The following is a 16,718-nucleotide window of genomic DNA, read 5'->3' as shown; positions in this document are numbered from 1 at the left end:
AGCACGTGGCCCAATGGGAGCGCGCCCGAGCGGTGGGGGCGGGGCTGGAAGCGCAGCGCAGGGCGGGGCAGCGGAGGCTCCAATGAGCGTGCGCCGCGTCCGGAGCCGGCGTGTGCGCGAAACGCCGCTGAGAGGTTGGTAGCTAATGTAACAGTTTGCAAAACGGAGGGGAGTTGTGAAGGGCGCGGGTTGGGGTCGTGCTGCTAGCCTCCTAGTTACTCCTGCCACCGCGTTTGTCTCAGAGCTGGTGCCACAGAAGCAGAGGCAAGAGGTAGAGGGGGTGGGGATGGCGATGGGAGCTGTCCTTCCCTCCTAGAGGGAGGCAACCTGCTAGTTCTGGGCGTGGGTCGATAGTGGGAGTGAGGGCCGTACAGACACCGGGACTCTCGGCTTCCCGCAGCTTGGTCCCGGGGCGCCTCCACGCCTTAGGGGGGGTTGGGCCGGGACCCATTTCCGGGAGTGGGAGACGCCGCCTTTGTCAGGTGAGACTTAGGTGAATGCCGGGCACGCCGTTCTCGCGGGGCAAGGAACCTTACGTTCCCGATATAGCATCTATGTAGACAGCAGAGGTGGGGGCACAACCCAAAGGGATGTCGAGAATTAGACAGGCCCTTCTTCCATTCCAGCCTCCCCCGGTATCACCATCTTTCAGTTCCCATCCAGGCCCGGCCTGGCCTGGTTTTCCGTGCGGGCCGGGGAGCTCTAAGTGTGGGGAGGTGGTTGAGCCCTGGGCGGGCATCCATGGCCACAACCCGAGTATCTGACAGAAGGACCCAGTGGTGCGGCAGTTACTGCCTGTGCTATAGGAAGTGTCTGGTCCCCTTCTCCTGTCCTTGCTGTTTCACCTGGGCCTTTGTGGGGGCACTTCCGGGGATAATTCGAGGCTTAGTTTCTTAAGGAGTAGGCGAGAGATGTAGGCTGCTCTGCCCTGGGTGAGAGTGGAGCAGGTATGAATCTTAAAGCTTCTCTGTTTTGGGATGAAGTTCTGTCTCTCACTCATGGCATCTAATTAACAAGTGTTTTTCTCCTCCCCAGGGGCACAATGGCAGCCACTGTCAGGAGGCAGAGGAGGCTAGTCTGTTGGACCTTAATGGCTGTACTCTTGGCAGACCTGTTGTCGCTGAGTGGTGTGTACTCCAGCAGAGGGGTGAAAGGAGGAATAAATGAGTGAATGATGAATGATACATGATGGGAAGAGGCAGAGAGTCTTTTGATTGGAAGCCTCTGGACTCTTGATTTGCTGGACTCTGGGCTTTTTCTTTGTCTTTTGCTATCTTACCTTTACCATGGAAAATGGTATATTTTGATGAGAGGAACCTCAGGAAGGTGGGGAAAGAGGGGCTAATTGACAGATCTATTTCCTCTTCAGATATGCTGGCAGTGATGTCTGTGGACCTGGGCAGTGAATCCATGAAGGTAGCCATTGTCAAACCTGGAGTGCCCATGGAAATTGTCTTGAACAAGTAAGGGCAGCCACAGTGCCAGGGGTGGGGAAAGAGGGAATCTGGTCTCCAAGGTGCTGTGTGCTCTTGGAAGTGCCCACAACAGACTTTGGTGTTTGGGTGATGGATTATATGTGTGGTGTTGAGGCTCCTGGGTCCATATCCTGCCAAAGGCACCTGGGCCCAATGTCTCTTCCTCAGGGAATCCCAGAGGAAAACCCCAGTGGCTGTGACACTGAAAGAAAATGAAAGATTCTTTGGAGACAATGCAGCAAGCCTGGTGAGCTACCAGCCCACCCCCTTCCCAGATGCAGTGAGCAGAGGAAAGGAAGTGACAGACCCAGATTCTGTTCCCTTATCAATCTCTTATGTAAGAGGTAGGTGATGGTGGGCTTGGGAGTCTAATCCTCTGTTCCTTCTTTCCATCCTCTCAGGCCATCAAAAATCCAAAGGCTACTCTACGTTACTTCCAGCAGCTCCTGGGGAAGCAGGAGGATAACCCCTATGTGGCCCTTTACAGAGACCGTTTCCCAGAGCACGAGTTAGGCTTTGACCCACAGAGGCAGACTGTGTACTTCCAAATCAGTCAGTGAGTGCTCTGCTGGAGAAATGTCCTTCCTTTAATGCCTGGGTTTCCTTGCCTCTAACTACCTCCCTTCCCCCAGGCAGCTGCAGTTCTCACCTGAGGAGGTACTGGGCATGGTTCTCAATTACTCCCGTTCTCTGGCTGAAGATTTTGCAGGTGAGCAGCCAGGGTGGAGTCAATGGTGGCCAGGTTCCCTAGAGTATCAAAATGGGGGAAATTTTACCTCCAAGGGAATATTTTACTGTGTCTCAAGACATTTTTGGTTGTCCCAGCTGAGGAGCTGCTATTGGCATTTAGTGAGTAGAGGCCAGGGGTGCTGCCAAACATCCTGTAATACACAGGACAGCACCTAACACAGAGAATTATCTGGCCCAAAATGTCAAGAGTGCCAGGACTGGAAAGTCCTCATCCAAGGTATGGAGCAGGTGGGAACCCTGTCCTGTTGTCCTCTGTAGAACAGCCCATCAAGGATGCAGTGATCACTGTGCCAGCCTTCTTCAATCAAGCTGAGCGCCGAGCTGTGCTGCAGGCCGCTCGAATGGCCGGCCTCAAAGTGCTGCAGCTCATCAATGACAACACTGCTACTGCCCTTAGCTATGGTGTCTTCCGTCGGAAAGATATCAACACCACTGCCCAGGTGAGCCAGGGAAGAACTTCTGACCAGACTTGCAGGGTGACTTGTTTTGAGGATGGACACCACTTGGCTCATTTTGCATCTTGTTGGCACAGATCGCCTCCTCTCAGCCCATGTTGGAGCCATTGGGCTTTCAGTTGAGAGTTGGTGCAGCCCCTTGGAAGCAGCAGGCAGCCTGGAGTTGAATTCCTGTGACAATTAATTTGATGTCTCTACAGCACATCATGTTTTATGACATGGGCTCAGGCAGCACTGTGTGCACCATTGTGACCTACCAGACAGTGAAGACTAAGGAGACGGGAATGCAGCCACAGCTGCAAATCCAAGGAGTGGGGTAAGTGGGGGTTCAGAGGAAGGCTGCTTGCTGAGAGAGACCCATAGATGGGGATGTCTTTTTGGAGGGGCAACTGCCTCACTTTCCCACTCCCTGCAGGAATGCTGTCCTGGTTAAAGTGCCATCAGTTATTGTAGTGTACTTCTGCCAAAAAGCAAGGGGAAGATGGGGGGAGAAGACAGTTTGGGAATATTAAAAGGCAGGGAACCTACTGAACTTCTAAGAAAATTCACAAGACTACAGACCATATGTAGGATTTCAGATTCAGTCTTTTAATTCACTATCTCATCAATTCCAGTTTACTTAAATAACTTATCACTGATATTGTCTTAGTTCCTGACCCCATCCTTTTCCATCCAACTCTACTGCTACCACCCTAGTTAAAGTTACTATCACCTCTTACCTATAGAATTTCAAAGATCTCTTGCTTCCAGTGTGGTCTCCCTCGAGTTCTTTCTCCACATTGTAGCCAGAGGATTCCTTTCAAAATGCCAACCTGATCATAACCAGTTTCTTTCAAAACCCTTCAGCACTCTCCCTCCTGGGAGCATGCCCTTACCCTTCTTCCTTCTCAGGTGTGTATTTCCTAAACTCTAAGGGCCCCCATGAAAATTGCAACCAGGGAAGCAATGGGCAGTGGCAGCTTGTCCCAGGCTAACCTCCAGAACCTGTCTCTAAGGCCTCTTTTCTCTGACTTTTCAGTGAGCCAAAGCAGCCCTGACTAGGCTTATTTCTTTCCTGTAACGTTTCTGGAGAGCCAAAGCATCCCTGCCTACACTCTCTCCTGTTGCTTCTGTCTTAAACCCTTCTTTGTTTCACTATCACCAGCTTTAATAAACATACTCTCAAAATAATAAATACTCTTATAGGCTAATAAATAGCCTATAAGGCTGTGCCCATGTGCTTGTCTCTAATCCTGAGCCTCTTGCTTTTTGAGCTTCAGCCATACTTGCCCTCATTTGGAATATACCATGCTTTCTTTCACTTCAGGAGCTTTATACATATTTTCTCTGTCTAGAATGTTTTTCCCTCTTCACCTAGTTAACTCCAACTCATCCTTCAGGTTTCAGCTTAAGTACCCCATCACAGAACTTTCCCTGACATCTGTAAATAGCTGAAACTTCTCATGTATAGGTTCTAACAGCATTGTTTACGTCTCCTTTATAACACACGGGGTGGTTAAAACTTTATGATTACTTGATTGCTAGATTGTAGACTCCTTATTTTTTTTTTTCCAAAATTGTATCTCCAGGGACAATACAGTTGATGCCCAGTAATTACAGTTGAATGGGTGGGTGGATGAATTGTCACTGTGAGGTGTCACCATGTGGGATGAGAGTCAGGTTCCTGTGTAGGTGAAGGGGCTCTATGTGTTCCTTACACTTGTCCCTGTTACCTTTCCTAAACAGGTTTGACCGTACCCTGGGGGGCCTGGAGATGGAGCTCCGCCTACGTGACCACCTCGCCAGGCTTTTCAATGAGCAGCGCAAGGGCCAGAGAGGGAAGGATGTGAGGGAGAACCCCCGTGCCATGGCCAAGCTGCTACGTGAGGCTAATCGACTCAAAACTGTCCTGAGTGCCAATGCTGACCACATGGCACAGGTGCCCACATGTCATTGGTTGAGGGCAATATTCCTCAACCAAAGGGTGGAGGACCCCAGTATCCTGAACTAGGCTACTCGGGCCTGGTGTGGCCCATCCCTTCTTCCTGTTCCTCCTGCCATCCTTCTGAAGTCCTGTTCTCTTGGTTTCTGGCCTGCCCTTTCAGGGAGCAGGACTTGGGTGAGAACTCTGACACTCTTTATCCTCCCCCAGATTGAGGGCCTCATGGATGATGTGGACTTCAAGGCAAAAGTGACTCGAGTGGAGTTCGAAGAGCTGTGTGCAGACTTATTTGAGCGGGTGCCTGGGCCTGTGCAGCAGGCCCTCCAGAGTGCCAAAATGAATTTGGTGAGTGGTAGTCAGAAGTGGGCTCAGGACAGGAGACAAGTGGGATAGAAAGAGATTACATGGCAGGAGGAAGGAGCGGGAATGTTAAAGGAAGAGTCAGTGCTGAGGAGGAGGGTCAATTACATGCTGTTCCATCTCACATTCTTTTTTCCTCTGCAGGATGAGATTGAGCAGGTGATCCTAGTGGGTGGGGCCACTCGGGTCCCCAAAGTTCAGGAGGTGCTGCTAAAGGCTGTGGGCAAGTGAGTATGGGGGCTAGGACTCCAAGGCTGAGCAGCTAGATGGCTGATGGGAGGGAGGCCAGGCTGGGAGCTACAAAGTAGTCTGTGCTAAAGCTTGGAACTTTTAACAGGGAGGAGCTGGGGAAGAACATCAATGCAGATGAAGCAGCTGCTATGGGGGCTGTATACCAAGCAGCTGCACTCAGCAAAGCCTTCAAGGTGAAGCCCTTTGTAGTCCGAGATGCAGTGATCTACCCCATCCTGGTGAGTTAGCCTGTCTGATCAGGTGATAAGTTCCCTTTACCTCTCCAAGTGTGATCTCCCCTTTTGTCTTCTCTAGTCTGTCTCTTTTGTCTTTCTGCCAGTTGATGTTACTCACCCACCCTTACCCCAGAACCTGTTCTGGTTCTCCAGTGTGCCTCCTTTGCCTTGCTGTGTAGGTTGAGTTCACAAGGGAGGTAGAGGAGGAGCCTGGGGTTCACAGCCTGAAGCACAATAAGCGTGTTCTCTTCTCCCGGATGGGGCCCTACCCTCAGCGAAAAGTTATTACATTTAACCGCTACAACCATGATTTTAATTTCCACATCAACTATGGTGACCTTGGCTTCCTGGGGCCTGAGGAACTTCGGTGAGGGGGTAGGGACGGGCAGGATGGAACTCCAGGGAGGGAGGAATTGGGGCCTACAGGGCTAACCCAGGAGAAGCAGTGGGTGGGGTTGGGGTGGGGTAAGCATCTTATTTAGAGGGTGCTGCCCTCCACCTAAGGGAGGGCGTCAACACCTCATGCCAGAAAGCTGTGTAGTCAAGTGCTAGGGGCATACTGGGTGGGTTCCTCTGAACTCCTCTTTTCTCTCAACCAGGGTATTTGGCTCCCAGAATCTGACCACAGTGAAGCTAAAAGGTGTGGGTGACAGCTTCAGGAAGTATGCTGACTACGAGTCCAAGGGTATCAAGGCTCATTTCAACCTGGACGAGAGTGGTGTGCTCAGCTTAGACAGGGTAAGCTCAGAGAAAGACCCTGTGTAAAGGGCAAGGGCCCAGGCCCCACCACCCTTTTCCAGAACATGAGAAATGAAGAGGGTTTTGAGGTTGGATAAATCTTGGCTCTAAACAGAGTTAACCAAGGATTTGTTGTGGTCCTTCTTGTAGCCTGTAAATGCTTAAGAACATTGTAAATTTCAGGAACCTTACAATGGCTGAGGAACCCAATTTTGAAGAACAGTTCTGAGGATTAATATCTTTTAGAGTACAGTCTTGGAAATAATGGCCCATTCTATTTTGAGTAGAGAAGTACAGGGCTCTGAGGTAAAAAAGGAGCTGTGATCTTGTCCTCAGAGGGCTCATAATCAAAGGAGAGAGGGTGACTTGATCCAAGAGCTTTTAGAAGAAGGCAAGTGAGAGAACAAGCCAACACAGCTGGGAGTTATGTGGATGTGCATAAGCAGACCCCACCATGGCTGGAGGTTTTCGGTGAAAAGGTGAGTTTACATGTGCATTTCTTCACCTTGAAACTCTTGTTTTCAGGTAGAATCTGTGTTTGAGACACTGGTGGAGGATAGCCAAGAGGAAGAATCGACTCTGACCAGTAAGATGCGCATGCATGTGTGTGTATGTGTGCACGAGAGAATATACTTGAGTGCATACTGAGGAAGTGAGCAGGCTTTGCCTTTGAGTTAGGAGGTGGAGTCACCCCTGGGATCCTGTTTGAGTCTTTGGGCTTTCTTACCCCTAGAACTTGGCAACACCATTTCTAGCCTGTTTGGAGGAGGGACCACACCAGATACCAAAGAGAATGGTACCAACAACATTCAGGTAAGCCCAGAGTGGAGCCAGGAGAGCCTAGAAGATGGTATGTGGGGGCAGAGAGTTGGGGTGGGTGTCCCAGCTGCCTAAGATTTAATAGATCTTCCTCTCGGTCCACAACGAGTAACCTTACCTTCCTCTGCACTCTGAGCTACTCCTGTGCTCGAGGTTCAAGGCCCATTCCCCTTATCTCCAGACTCTTCTTTTTTGCCTAACTAGACTGCTGCAGTCCAAACAACCCACTGCCCATTTCTGTACAGTTGCCTTCTGTCTATCTGAAAGCTGTTAGCCCCTTCAAAGCAGAGCCGCTGGACCTGGCCTTGCTAAGCTGGTCTTACTACATAGGTCCTAACCATCCCCTGTGGTGTGTCTGTGATTGTGTCCCAGGAGGAAGAGGAAAGCCTTACTGAGGGGAGTAAGGATGAGCCTGGAGAGCAAGTGGAACTCAAGGAAGAAGCTGAGACCCCAGTAGAGGACACCTCTCATCCTCCACCCCTTGAGCCTAAGGACGATATAGCCCCTGAGGGAGAAAAGGCCATGAACAAAGAAAATGGGGAAAAGTCTGAGGCCCAGGTAAGCTATAGGCAAAATAAGGCCAGACTGGACACAGGCTAAAGAAACAGATGCCTGCCTTGTTTCTCATCCCCTCAAGCCCCTCCTGTGGATAAGAGAAGGACCTAAGCTTTTCCTGACATCCTCATCTCTCCACACAGAAGCCAACTGATAAGAGGGAGGCAGGGTCTGAGGATGTCTCTCCAGCCTTAGAGGAAGAAAAGAAGCAGAAGCCTTCCCGGAAGCAGAAAATGGTAGAGGAGATTGGGGTGGAGCTAGTAGTTCTGGACCTACCCGACTTGTCCGAGGACGAGCTGGCCCATTCAGCACAGAAGTGAGTAAAGACTGTGAGGGTGTTTGTGGGTGTATACATATAAATGTATATATGTGGAGGGTGGCGAGCAGGATGCACAATGGTACCTCTGGCTGTGCATTCCCTTTCCCTCATGTCTGTCTCTCCTTTTGTCCCACAGACTTCAGGACTTGACAGTCCGAGATCTAGAGAAGCAGGAGCGGGAGAAAGCTGCCAATAGCTTGGAAGCTTTCATCTTTGAGACCCAGGTTGGTAGAGTGGAGGCACACTTGCCCTGGGACCTGTGTGTGACTCTGTGAGCCTTGCCCATAGGGGCTCGCTGCTTGCTTTTGCTTGTATGTACCTCCCTAGGACAAGTTATACCAGCCTGAGTACCAGGAAGTGTCCACTGAGGAACAGCGTGAAGAGATCTCTGGGAGACTCAACACTGCTTCCACTTGGCTGGAGGATGAAGGTTTTGGAGCCACCACAGTGGTGAGGGGTGTCCCAGTATATGGTGGGTGGAATGGGAGCTCTCTTCTAGGATCAGAGAAGGTGAGAAGAGCTGGGGTGTGAGGCCCTAAAGACGATTGCAGGGCTGGCTCCAGGGCTGTCCTGTTATCCTTTGAATTCCTCTACATATTCTCATACTATATCCATCAGATGTTGAAGGAAAAGCTGGCTGAGCTGAGGAAACTGTGCCAAGGGTTGTTTTTTCGGGTAGAAGAGCGTAAGAAGTGGCCTGAGCGGCTGTCTGCCCTTGATAATCTCCTCAACCATTCCAGCATGTTCCTCAAGTGAGAAGCCCCTTACCCTTTCTTTCTTACTCAGTCTTGTCAAACCCACCAACACTCATTCCTATCAGCTTCCCATTCCCCATACCCACACCTCAGACCCCACTTCCTCCTGAGCTGATTGTCTCCCCTCTGGCTTCCAGGGGTGCCCGACTTATCCCAGAGATGGACCAGATCTTCACTGAGGTGGAGATGACAACATTAGAGAAAGTCATCAATGAGACCTGGGTAATCACTGTATAGATACTTAACTAGATACTTACCTGGCTAAGTGCCATTTTAGGTAGCATGGGAGATGCAGAGAAGTGGAGACTCAACATGCCTCTGCCTCCTGGATTAGCAGTTAATTGGGATGGCAAAAGATGTTTGTGTTTGAGGCCATGTCTGATTAGTCCCAAACAAGGGTCAGAGCCTTGAGTGGTCAGACTGGAGGAATAACATCCCTGTGAGGTTAGAGAAAGATGCTTTGAGAAGCTGGGACATGAGCTGGACTCAGAAAGTGGCCCAGAGTTTGGATAGGTGAGAATGATATGTCATGTGAAGTGGAAACTTTTGGATGTGAGGGGGCATTTTTAAACCAGAGCTCAGAAGTGGAGAGACAAGAAGGGAATGATCAAGAGGTTCAGCTGTATTTAGTCCAAACTAATAGAATGTCTATCAGAAACTTGTAACTTGAGACTCCCTTGTGGAAAGCCTTGAATACAATTCTGAGGAGTTTTCTTACCCCTGTGGGGCTGATGACTGGAGGTTGGAAAATAATTTGAAGTCCATGGGAAGAGTCTGAGGCCAGTTGGGGGTGAGTTTCATCTGGGACAGAGATGTCTGCTATCTCCATTGTTAGCTCTGAGCCTGTGCTATCCTTACCCACAGGCCTGGAAGAATGCAACAATAGCCGAGCAGGCCAAGCTTCCCACCACAGAGAAGCCAGTGTTGCTCTCAAAAGACATTGAGGCCAAGATGATGGCTCTAGACCGTGAAGTGCAGTATTTGCTAAATAAGGCTAAATTTACCAAGCCCCGGCCCAGGCCCAAGGACAAGAATGAAACCCGGGCAGAACCTCCACTCAATGTCAGTGCCAGTGACCAGGGGGAGAAGGTCATCCATCCACCAGGTGAGGGCAGGGTGCCTGGCTCCAGGTGCTACTGGGCAGGAAGTATGCCTCCTTTCCCTTCTGGGACTACATTTTACTCCTGGTTTCCCTTCAGGCCAGAATGAAGATGCAAAGCCCATCTCAGAACCTGAGAAAGAGACTCGTGAGTTGGGGAAACTGAAAATATGGACATTGCTTAGCCTAGGGCAGGGGTGTCATATTCATTTTCCCCAGGGGCCACATCAGCCTCACAGTTGCCTTCAAGGGGCTGAATGTAATTTTAGGACTGTATGAACGTAACTACTCCTTAACAGTTAAGGGAGAACTCAGTGCTGCCACAGGGTAGAAATAAGGTGCCCTTGGGCCTTGTGTTTCCCACCTGTGGACTAGGGGTTGGCAAACTGGTAGGCATAGCCTGTTTCTGGACAGCCCATGAGCTATGAATGATCTTTACATTTTGGAGGTATTTAAAAGAAAAAAAGGATATGCAGAGACTGGATGTGACCCATAAATCCTAAAATTTTTACTCTGACTCTACAGAAAAAGTGTGCCAACCTCTCTAGTCCCCGTCTTCCCTTCTGCAGACACTAAACTATTCCTTCCCAAAAGCAGAATCTGGACCAGCAGATGCTGAACCTCTGGAGTTAGAAGGTCCTGGAACAGGTGAGGGTGGAGCTAGGGGTATGATGTGAAGCCTAGTAGGGAATGGGGGAACTGTCTGCACATAATTGGGGCCAGGTGCCACCATTTTACCTGTTATTGTTTCTTTGTCTCCTCAACTCTCAACAGGACCTGAACAGAAGGAGCAGCCAACAGGACAGAAGCAAACTTTGAAGAATGATGAACTATAGCCCTTGCCTTCCAGTTCCCCATTCCTTTCCACTTCCTTCTACCACCTCTATTTATTAAACATCAAGGTTTGGCAGGAGGGGTTATTCCTGCCCTCAGAGGCTTGAGTTCCTTTTCTCTCACCTGTGATTGGATGTGTGGATAAGGGGAAGGGACAGCTTACCAGTTTCTTCCATAGTACTGTGGTTAAAACTGGAATTGTTCTGTTCCCACTTCCATCCCCTGGTTCTGTACCTACCCAGGCCATAAATTGGGAAGAGTCACTTCTAGGTCTTAATCTTTGTGGGTAAATAAGAGGATGTCCATCACTGATTGGCAGACCTGGTAGTAGGAAGGATGTCCTCTGTTTTTAGTCTCCAGTTTTCTCTGGTCATCATCCTTTTCCTCCTTTCCTCTTCCACATGAAATCAATGTCACATACGAGCCAGTGTCTACAAAGCCTTGGCTACCAGGTTTGATTTCTGAGTGCCTGTTTATGTTATTTTTTCCTCCAAGCTCTTTCCCTAAACCTCCGTCCTCATTGACTCCTCTTCCTATGGGTTTCCCTGGTTTGCTATTGTAAGTTAGCCTCTTGCCCAAAGCAATTCCATCTGGACTGGCTGAAGTAAATCAAAGTTGATTCATACCCATCCACACAATGTCTAGTGGCCAGAGTAGACAGAGAAAGTGAAGAAAGTCCAGCCACTTGTCCAGGAGTAAGCTATGTGAAATTCTACCTGTGGACTCTTGGCCCAGGAGTGTCATGTGGAGTGGCTGGCATGGGGTGCCAGCATCCTGCAAGCGCTATGCATTAGCCTAGTACTCCATGTCCTTGTGACCACCCCGTTTCTCTCCTGCTGCTCTGCCCTCCCAGACATCTTCTTCCTTACCCCCTGACCCTGGGCTGACCAAAGTGTGCTTTATAATTTGAGACTGTAACCCATGGCCATAGGAGAATGAGAGAGCATGGTATGAATGTAAAAATGCCACTTCACTTTGAGGCAGGCCATGTGGGTAAAGGAAGAGGCTGGCTTACCTTCCTGCATTGTTCTGCTAGGATGAGGGTCCTGCACCCACTATGCTGATGTTGGGGAGGCTGTCCTCCAATATTCTGCCTGTAGCAGGAACCACAGCTGCCACCCCAGTTCCTAGTGTAAGGGGAAGCCTGTTTGTGTTTTTCTTCTCTTTTCTTTTTCTTTTTTTTTTCCCCACATTGGCAGAAATGAGACCTAAGGGTCCCCGTCCTGTTCTGTATGTTTGAGTTCTTTAAATAGCAGTTGAGACTGGTTGGGCAGGTTTGAGTCAAATTGTACTTTGCTCCATTGTTAATTGAGAAACTTTCAATAAAATGTTATTTTCTAGTTTTTGTGCTGTGGCCTTTAAGAATTTATTTCCTGAGTATAAATAATAGATATGAATTCTAAGCTATTTTTTTCTTTTGTCAAATGTGATTTAATTCTCCCAGAACTTTTTTTTTAAAGATTTTATTTATTTATTCTTAGAGCTGGGAAGAGGAGAGAGACAACTTGGATGCCCCCCATTGGTGACCTGGCCTGCAACCTACACATGTGCTGTGACTGGGAATCAAACTGGCAACCTTTTGGTTCACAGGCCAGCACTCAATCCACTGAGCCTCATCAGCCAGAACAGGGTCTTTCTTGTATAGAATTTGGAAGATAGAAGTTTGAATAATAAATAATAATAAATTTGAATTACCTCCCTGGCTGGCATAGCTCAGTGGATTGAGCGCGGGCTGCGAACCAAAGTATCACAGCTTCAATTCCCAGCCAGGGCACATGCCTGGGTTGCAGGCCATGGCCCCCAGCAACCGTACATTGATGTTTCTCTCTCTCTCTCTATCTCCCTCCCTTCCCTCTCTAAAAAATAAATAAATAAAATCTTAAAAAAAATAAAATCTTTAAAAAAAACAAACATGCACTTTCATGTAGGACAACTCAGAAAAGTATAGTGAATGGATGGAATCTACTGTATGATAAAAATGTTACAAATACCATTTAGTTGCCATCCATAAGAAATTTATTTGTTTTATTAATTATTTTTTAATCCTCACTGAGGATATGCTTTTTTATTGGTTTTAGAGAGAGGGGAAGGGAGAAAGACAGAAAGAAACATTGATGTGAGAGAAAAACATCTACTGGTTGTCTCACATACATGTCCCCACCAGAAGTTGAACTCACAATATAGGTATGTGCCCTGACCAAGAATCAAATCTGCAACCTTCCTGCATGGGATGATGCTCCAAACAATTGAATGACCCAGCCAATGCAGAAATTTACTTGTTTTTAAAAAATTCAAATGAGACCCTGGTCAGGTAGCTCAGTTGGTTAGAGCATCATCCTGATACACTAAGGTTGTGTGTTCAATCCCTAGTCAGGACACATACAAGAATTAACTAACAACCCCTGGCTGGTGTGGCTCAGTGGACTGAGGGCCTGCCTGCAAACCAAAAGGCTCCCAGTTTAATTCCCAGTCAGGGCACATGCCTGGGTGTGGGCTAGGTCCCCAGTTCAGGGCATGAGGGAGGCAACCCATCAATGTTTCTTTTCCTCTTTCTCCTCCCCTTCCCCTCTCCCTAAAAATAAATAAAATCTAAAAAAAAATTTATATTAACTAATGGTTACATAAATAAGTGGAACAAATCAATGTTTCTCTCTCCCTTCCTCTTTCTCCCTTCCCCTCTTCCTCTAAAATCAATAAATAGCACTAATTGGTATGGCTCATAGTTGGTTGGGTGTCCTCCTGCGAAGCAATCAGGGCATATGCCTGGGTTGTGGGTTTGGTCCCCAGTTTGGGGCTCTTACAAGAGGCAACCAATTGATATTTCACTCCCTCTCTTTCTCCCTCCCTTCCCCTTTCTCTAAGAATAAATTTAAAATATATATTTTAAATAAAATAAAATCAATAAATACTTTTTACAAATCCAAATGCCTACATTTCCCAGAAATTTTTTTCTTTTTTAATATATTTTATTGATTATGCTATTACAGTTGTCCCATTTCCCTCCTTCACTTCCCTCCATCCTGTACACCCTCTCCCACCCACATTCCCCTCCTTTAGTTCATGTCCATGTGTCATAAATTCTTTAGCTTCTACATTTCCCATACTATTCTTGCCCTCCTATTTTCTACCTACCATCTATGCTACTTATTCTCCATACCTTTTCCCCCTCTCTTCCCCTCCCACTCCCCTGTTGCTAACCCTCCATGTGATCTCCATTTCTGTGGTTCTGTTCCTGTTCTAGTTGTTTGCTTAGTTTGTTTTTGTTTTGTTTTAGGTGTGGTTGTTAATAATTGTGAGTTTGCTGTCCTTTTACTATACATGTTTTTTTTAATCTTCTTTTCTTAGATAAGTCCCATTAACATTTCATAAAATAAGGGCTTGGTGATGATGAACTCCTTGAACTTGACCTTATCTGAGAAGTACTCTATCTGTCCTTTCATTCTAAATGAAAGCTTTGCTGGATAGAGTAATCTTGAATGTAAGTCCTTGCTTTTCATGACTTGGAATACTTCTTTCCAGCCGCTTCTTGCCTGCAAGATCTCTTTTGAGAAATCAGTTGACAGTCTGATGGGAACTCCTTTGTAGGTAACTGTCTCCTTATTTCTTGCTGCTTCTAGGATTCTCTCCCTCATTTTTACCTTGGATAATGTAATTATGATGTGCCTTGGTGTGTTCCTCCTTGGGTCCAACTTCTTTGGGACTTTCTGAGCTTCCTGGACTTCCTGGAAGTCCATTTCCTTTGCCAGATGGGGAAGTTCTCCTTTATTATTTGTTCAAATAAGTTTTCCACTTGTTGCTCTTCCTCTTCTCCTTCTGGTACCCCTATAATTCGGATGTTGGATCATTTAAAGATGTCCTGAAAGTTTCTAAGCTTCTCATTTTTTTTAATTCTTACTTCTCCATTCTTTCCTGTTTGGTTGTTTCTTTCTTCCTTCTGGTCCACTCTATTGTTTTGAGTTCCAGTTTCCTTCCCATCACTATTGGTTCCCTGTGCATTTTCCTTCATTTCTCTTATTGTAGCCTGCATTTGTTCATCTAATTTGTGACCAAAATCAACTAGTTCTGTGAGCAACCTGATCACCAGTGTTTTGAACTGTGCATTTCATAGGTTGGCTGTCTCTTGGTCGCTTAAAAGGATGGGTTCTGGGGCTTTGATTTGTTCTTCTGTTTGAGCCATCTCTCTCTTTTTTTTTTCCCTTTTGGTCTGGTCACACCTGTTACAGTAAGGGGTGGAACCTTAGGTGTTCACCAGGGTAGGGCACCCCAGTCGCTGGGTTGTGACATTGTATGTGGGGGCGGGGTCGAGAGGGAACAATGGCAGTTGCTCCTTTCTCCGTGGGACCTCAGTCCCCTCTGCTGCTTCCCCCAAGCCAACTGGGCTCCTCTGGTGCCAATTCCCATGTGGGTGGGCTTGTGCACACCATGGGACCCTCCAGGGACCTCCCCTGTGAGGCTGGGTGTCTCTCGTGCATCTCAACTCCCACAGGTGACCTCAATCAGTGTCCCAAGCCTCTATATTTCCCAGCACTGGGATCCTGGGTTGCGTGCACTGCCTTGCTTTACAATCGCCGCCTCACTGGGTCTGCTGGTTGCCACCCCTGGGCCAGGGTCTGCCAGCTGCCACCTGCGCATTCAGGGTCCACCCTCTGCGGTCTTGCATGTCCCGGATGCCTTATGTGCCCCCAGATGCCTTACACGCCTGGTCCCACCATTCTCTGCTCTCCAAGCCATGACCTGCACCTGGATGCTCATCTCTGCCCCTCCTACTGGTCTGGATGCATAGGTCTAATTCAACTTCTTGGTTGTCCAACTTCCATTCAGATTAATTTTCTGTCATTTCTGGATGTTATTCTGTTTCTAAATTGTTGTCCCTATTTTGGTTGTGTATGGAGGTATGGTGCGTCCACCTATGCCTCCATCTTGGCCCAGAAATATGTTTTATTTATAATTATATAAAGTTGAACTGCTAAAACTCGTTCACTGAAACATTTTGACTTGCATTAATGCTCTATGTTCCTGCATTAATATTAAAAAAATTCACACAAACATGAAGATGAAAAAACTGCCTGATTTCCACTTGCCCCTGTTTTCCACTTGCAATTATATACTTAGATACCTTTTGACCCCATGGGAAAAAAACCAAACCTAATATTCAGAACTTCCAATAACAGAAAGAAGTGACATTTTTTTTAAAGAATGAAATGTTTCTGATCATAGTGGATTCTTAAGCACATTCTCCATGTATGTGGCATGCTAGCTGGATGTCATTTGGCATAACTGTTAATGTTTGAAATGACACAGGTTGGTATCTTCACAAAGGCCAACAAGATAGGCCTCATTGCTTTCTGCAAAGCACCAATATCTGCATTCTGGAAGCACAGATCTGTTTTAAGTCCTGAGTAATTTCTCATACCAGATGCTGGAAAGGAAGTTTGTGAAACAGTTCAGTGGACCTCTGATAATTTCATGGGGTACTACAGTACCAGGCCTGAAACCATGAGGTTTCTTTGCCCTCCAGTACAGAGGGTGCACTCTTGCAAGCAGCTTTAGTAGGCAATGGCTTGCTTCTTGCATGCTTTACCACTGGTGGATTTGTGGCAGTCTGCTTTGTAGGAGCCATGGAATACAGACCTCTTTACTTACCACCTTCCCCTTCTGCTGGAGCTTTGCAAACTAGAGGTGGTGCTGGCATTGGAGAGGGGTGGCAGTGCAGTCACCAAAAATGGCTGTGCACACACCATTTTTTTAAAGGAATGTTTGGAAAACATTCCTTTTTAAAAATAGTTTATTTATTTATTTTTAGAGAGGGAAGGGAGGGAGATAGAGAGAGAGAGAGAAACATCAATGTGCGGTTGCTGGGGGGTCATGGCCTGCAACCCAGGCATGTACCCTGACTGGGAATCAAACCTACGACACTTAAACACCATTTTAAAAAATATTTTTAGAGTATTTTCTATTTTTAGCTTTTCAGTATATCTTTGTTACACTATATTGTAGTTTGTTTTCTATTTCATTGAATTACCTCTATAACAAGGTAAATTCTTTAGTCTAAAATCCTCTAGTTACCACCCTTATGTTGATATCATCTATAGTTTTCCTTCTGGATTGTTATTGTATTTGTCTGGGTTCTCCAAAAAAAAAAATAGAACCAGAGGATGAAGATATATATAT

At 47.2% G+C, this 16,718-nt stretch overlaps 1 protein-coding gene across 4 annotated transcripts; it reads left to right on the top strand.

Moving 5' to 3' along the window:
- The first annotated feature begins 70 nt into the window (after positions 1 to 70).
- Positions 71 to 11,890, top strand: HYOU1 (hypoxia up-regulated 1). Of its 4 annotated transcripts, none has more exons than XM_045838834.1 (26): positions 71 to 134; positions 1,036 to 1,127; positions 1,370 to 1,463; positions 1,644 to 1,722; positions 1,877 to 2,031; positions 2,108 to 2,184; positions 2,484 to 2,665; positions 2,881 to 2,996; positions 4,406 to 4,598; positions 4,812 to 4,946; positions 5,106 to 5,188; positions 5,299 to 5,431; positions 5,608 to 5,795; positions 6,028 to 6,166; positions 6,692 to 6,752; positions 6,900 to 6,979; positions 7,358 to 7,543; positions 7,684 to 7,856; positions 7,996 to 8,083; positions 8,187 to 8,309; positions 8,478 to 8,611; positions 8,752 to 8,836; positions 9,479 to 9,719; positions 9,814 to 9,861; positions 10,311 to 10,361; positions 10,488 to 11,890. In XM_045838834.1, exons 2-26 carry the CDS (start codon positions 1,043 to 1,045, stop codon positions 10,547 to 10,549), a joined length of 2,991 nt encoding a protein of 996 aa, XP_045694790.1. In that variant the 5' UTR covers positions 71 to 134; positions 1,036 to 1,042; the 3' UTR covers positions 10,550 to 11,890. The 4 variants fall into 4 exon arrangements, with proteins under 4 accessions (XP_045694790.1, XP_045694798.1, XP_045694782.1 ...); XM_045838842.1 differs by lacking the exon at positions 71 to 134 and adding an exon at positions 135 to 264; XM_045838826.1 differs by lacking the exon at positions 71 to 134 and adding an exon at positions 141 to 271.
- The last annotated feature ends 4,828 nt before the right edge of the window (positions 11,891 to 16,718 follow it).

The sequence above is a fragment of the Phyllostomus hastatus genome, unplaced genomic scaffold (genome assembly GCF_019186645.2).
Source record: "Phyllostomus hastatus isolate PE091 unplaced genomic scaffold, TTU_PhHast_1.1 phas_contig_113, whole genome shotgun sequence".
NCBI classification, from domain to species: Eukaryota; Metazoa; Chordata; class Mammalia; order Chiroptera; family Phyllostomidae; genus Phyllostomus; species Phyllostomus hastatus.
The sequence above is the reverse complement of the archived record's forward strand: the minus strand, read 5'-3'. Positions and strand labels throughout refer to the sequence as shown.

Excerpts from the sequence above, each read along its gene's own strand:
- HYOU1 (XM_045838834.1), top strand. The coding sequence starts at position 1,043 with ATGGCAGCCACTGTCAGGAGGCAGAGGAGGCTAGTCTGTTGGACCTTA. Across the intron at positions 8,612-8,751 it reads CATTCCAGCATGTTCCTCAA|GGGTGCCCGACTTATCCCAG; the intron begins GTGAGAAGCCCC and ends TCTGGCTTCCAG. Across the intron at positions 8,837-9,478 it reads AAGTCATCAATGAGACCTGG|GCCTGGAAGAATGCAACAAT; the intron begins GTAATCACTGTA and ends CCTTACCCACAG.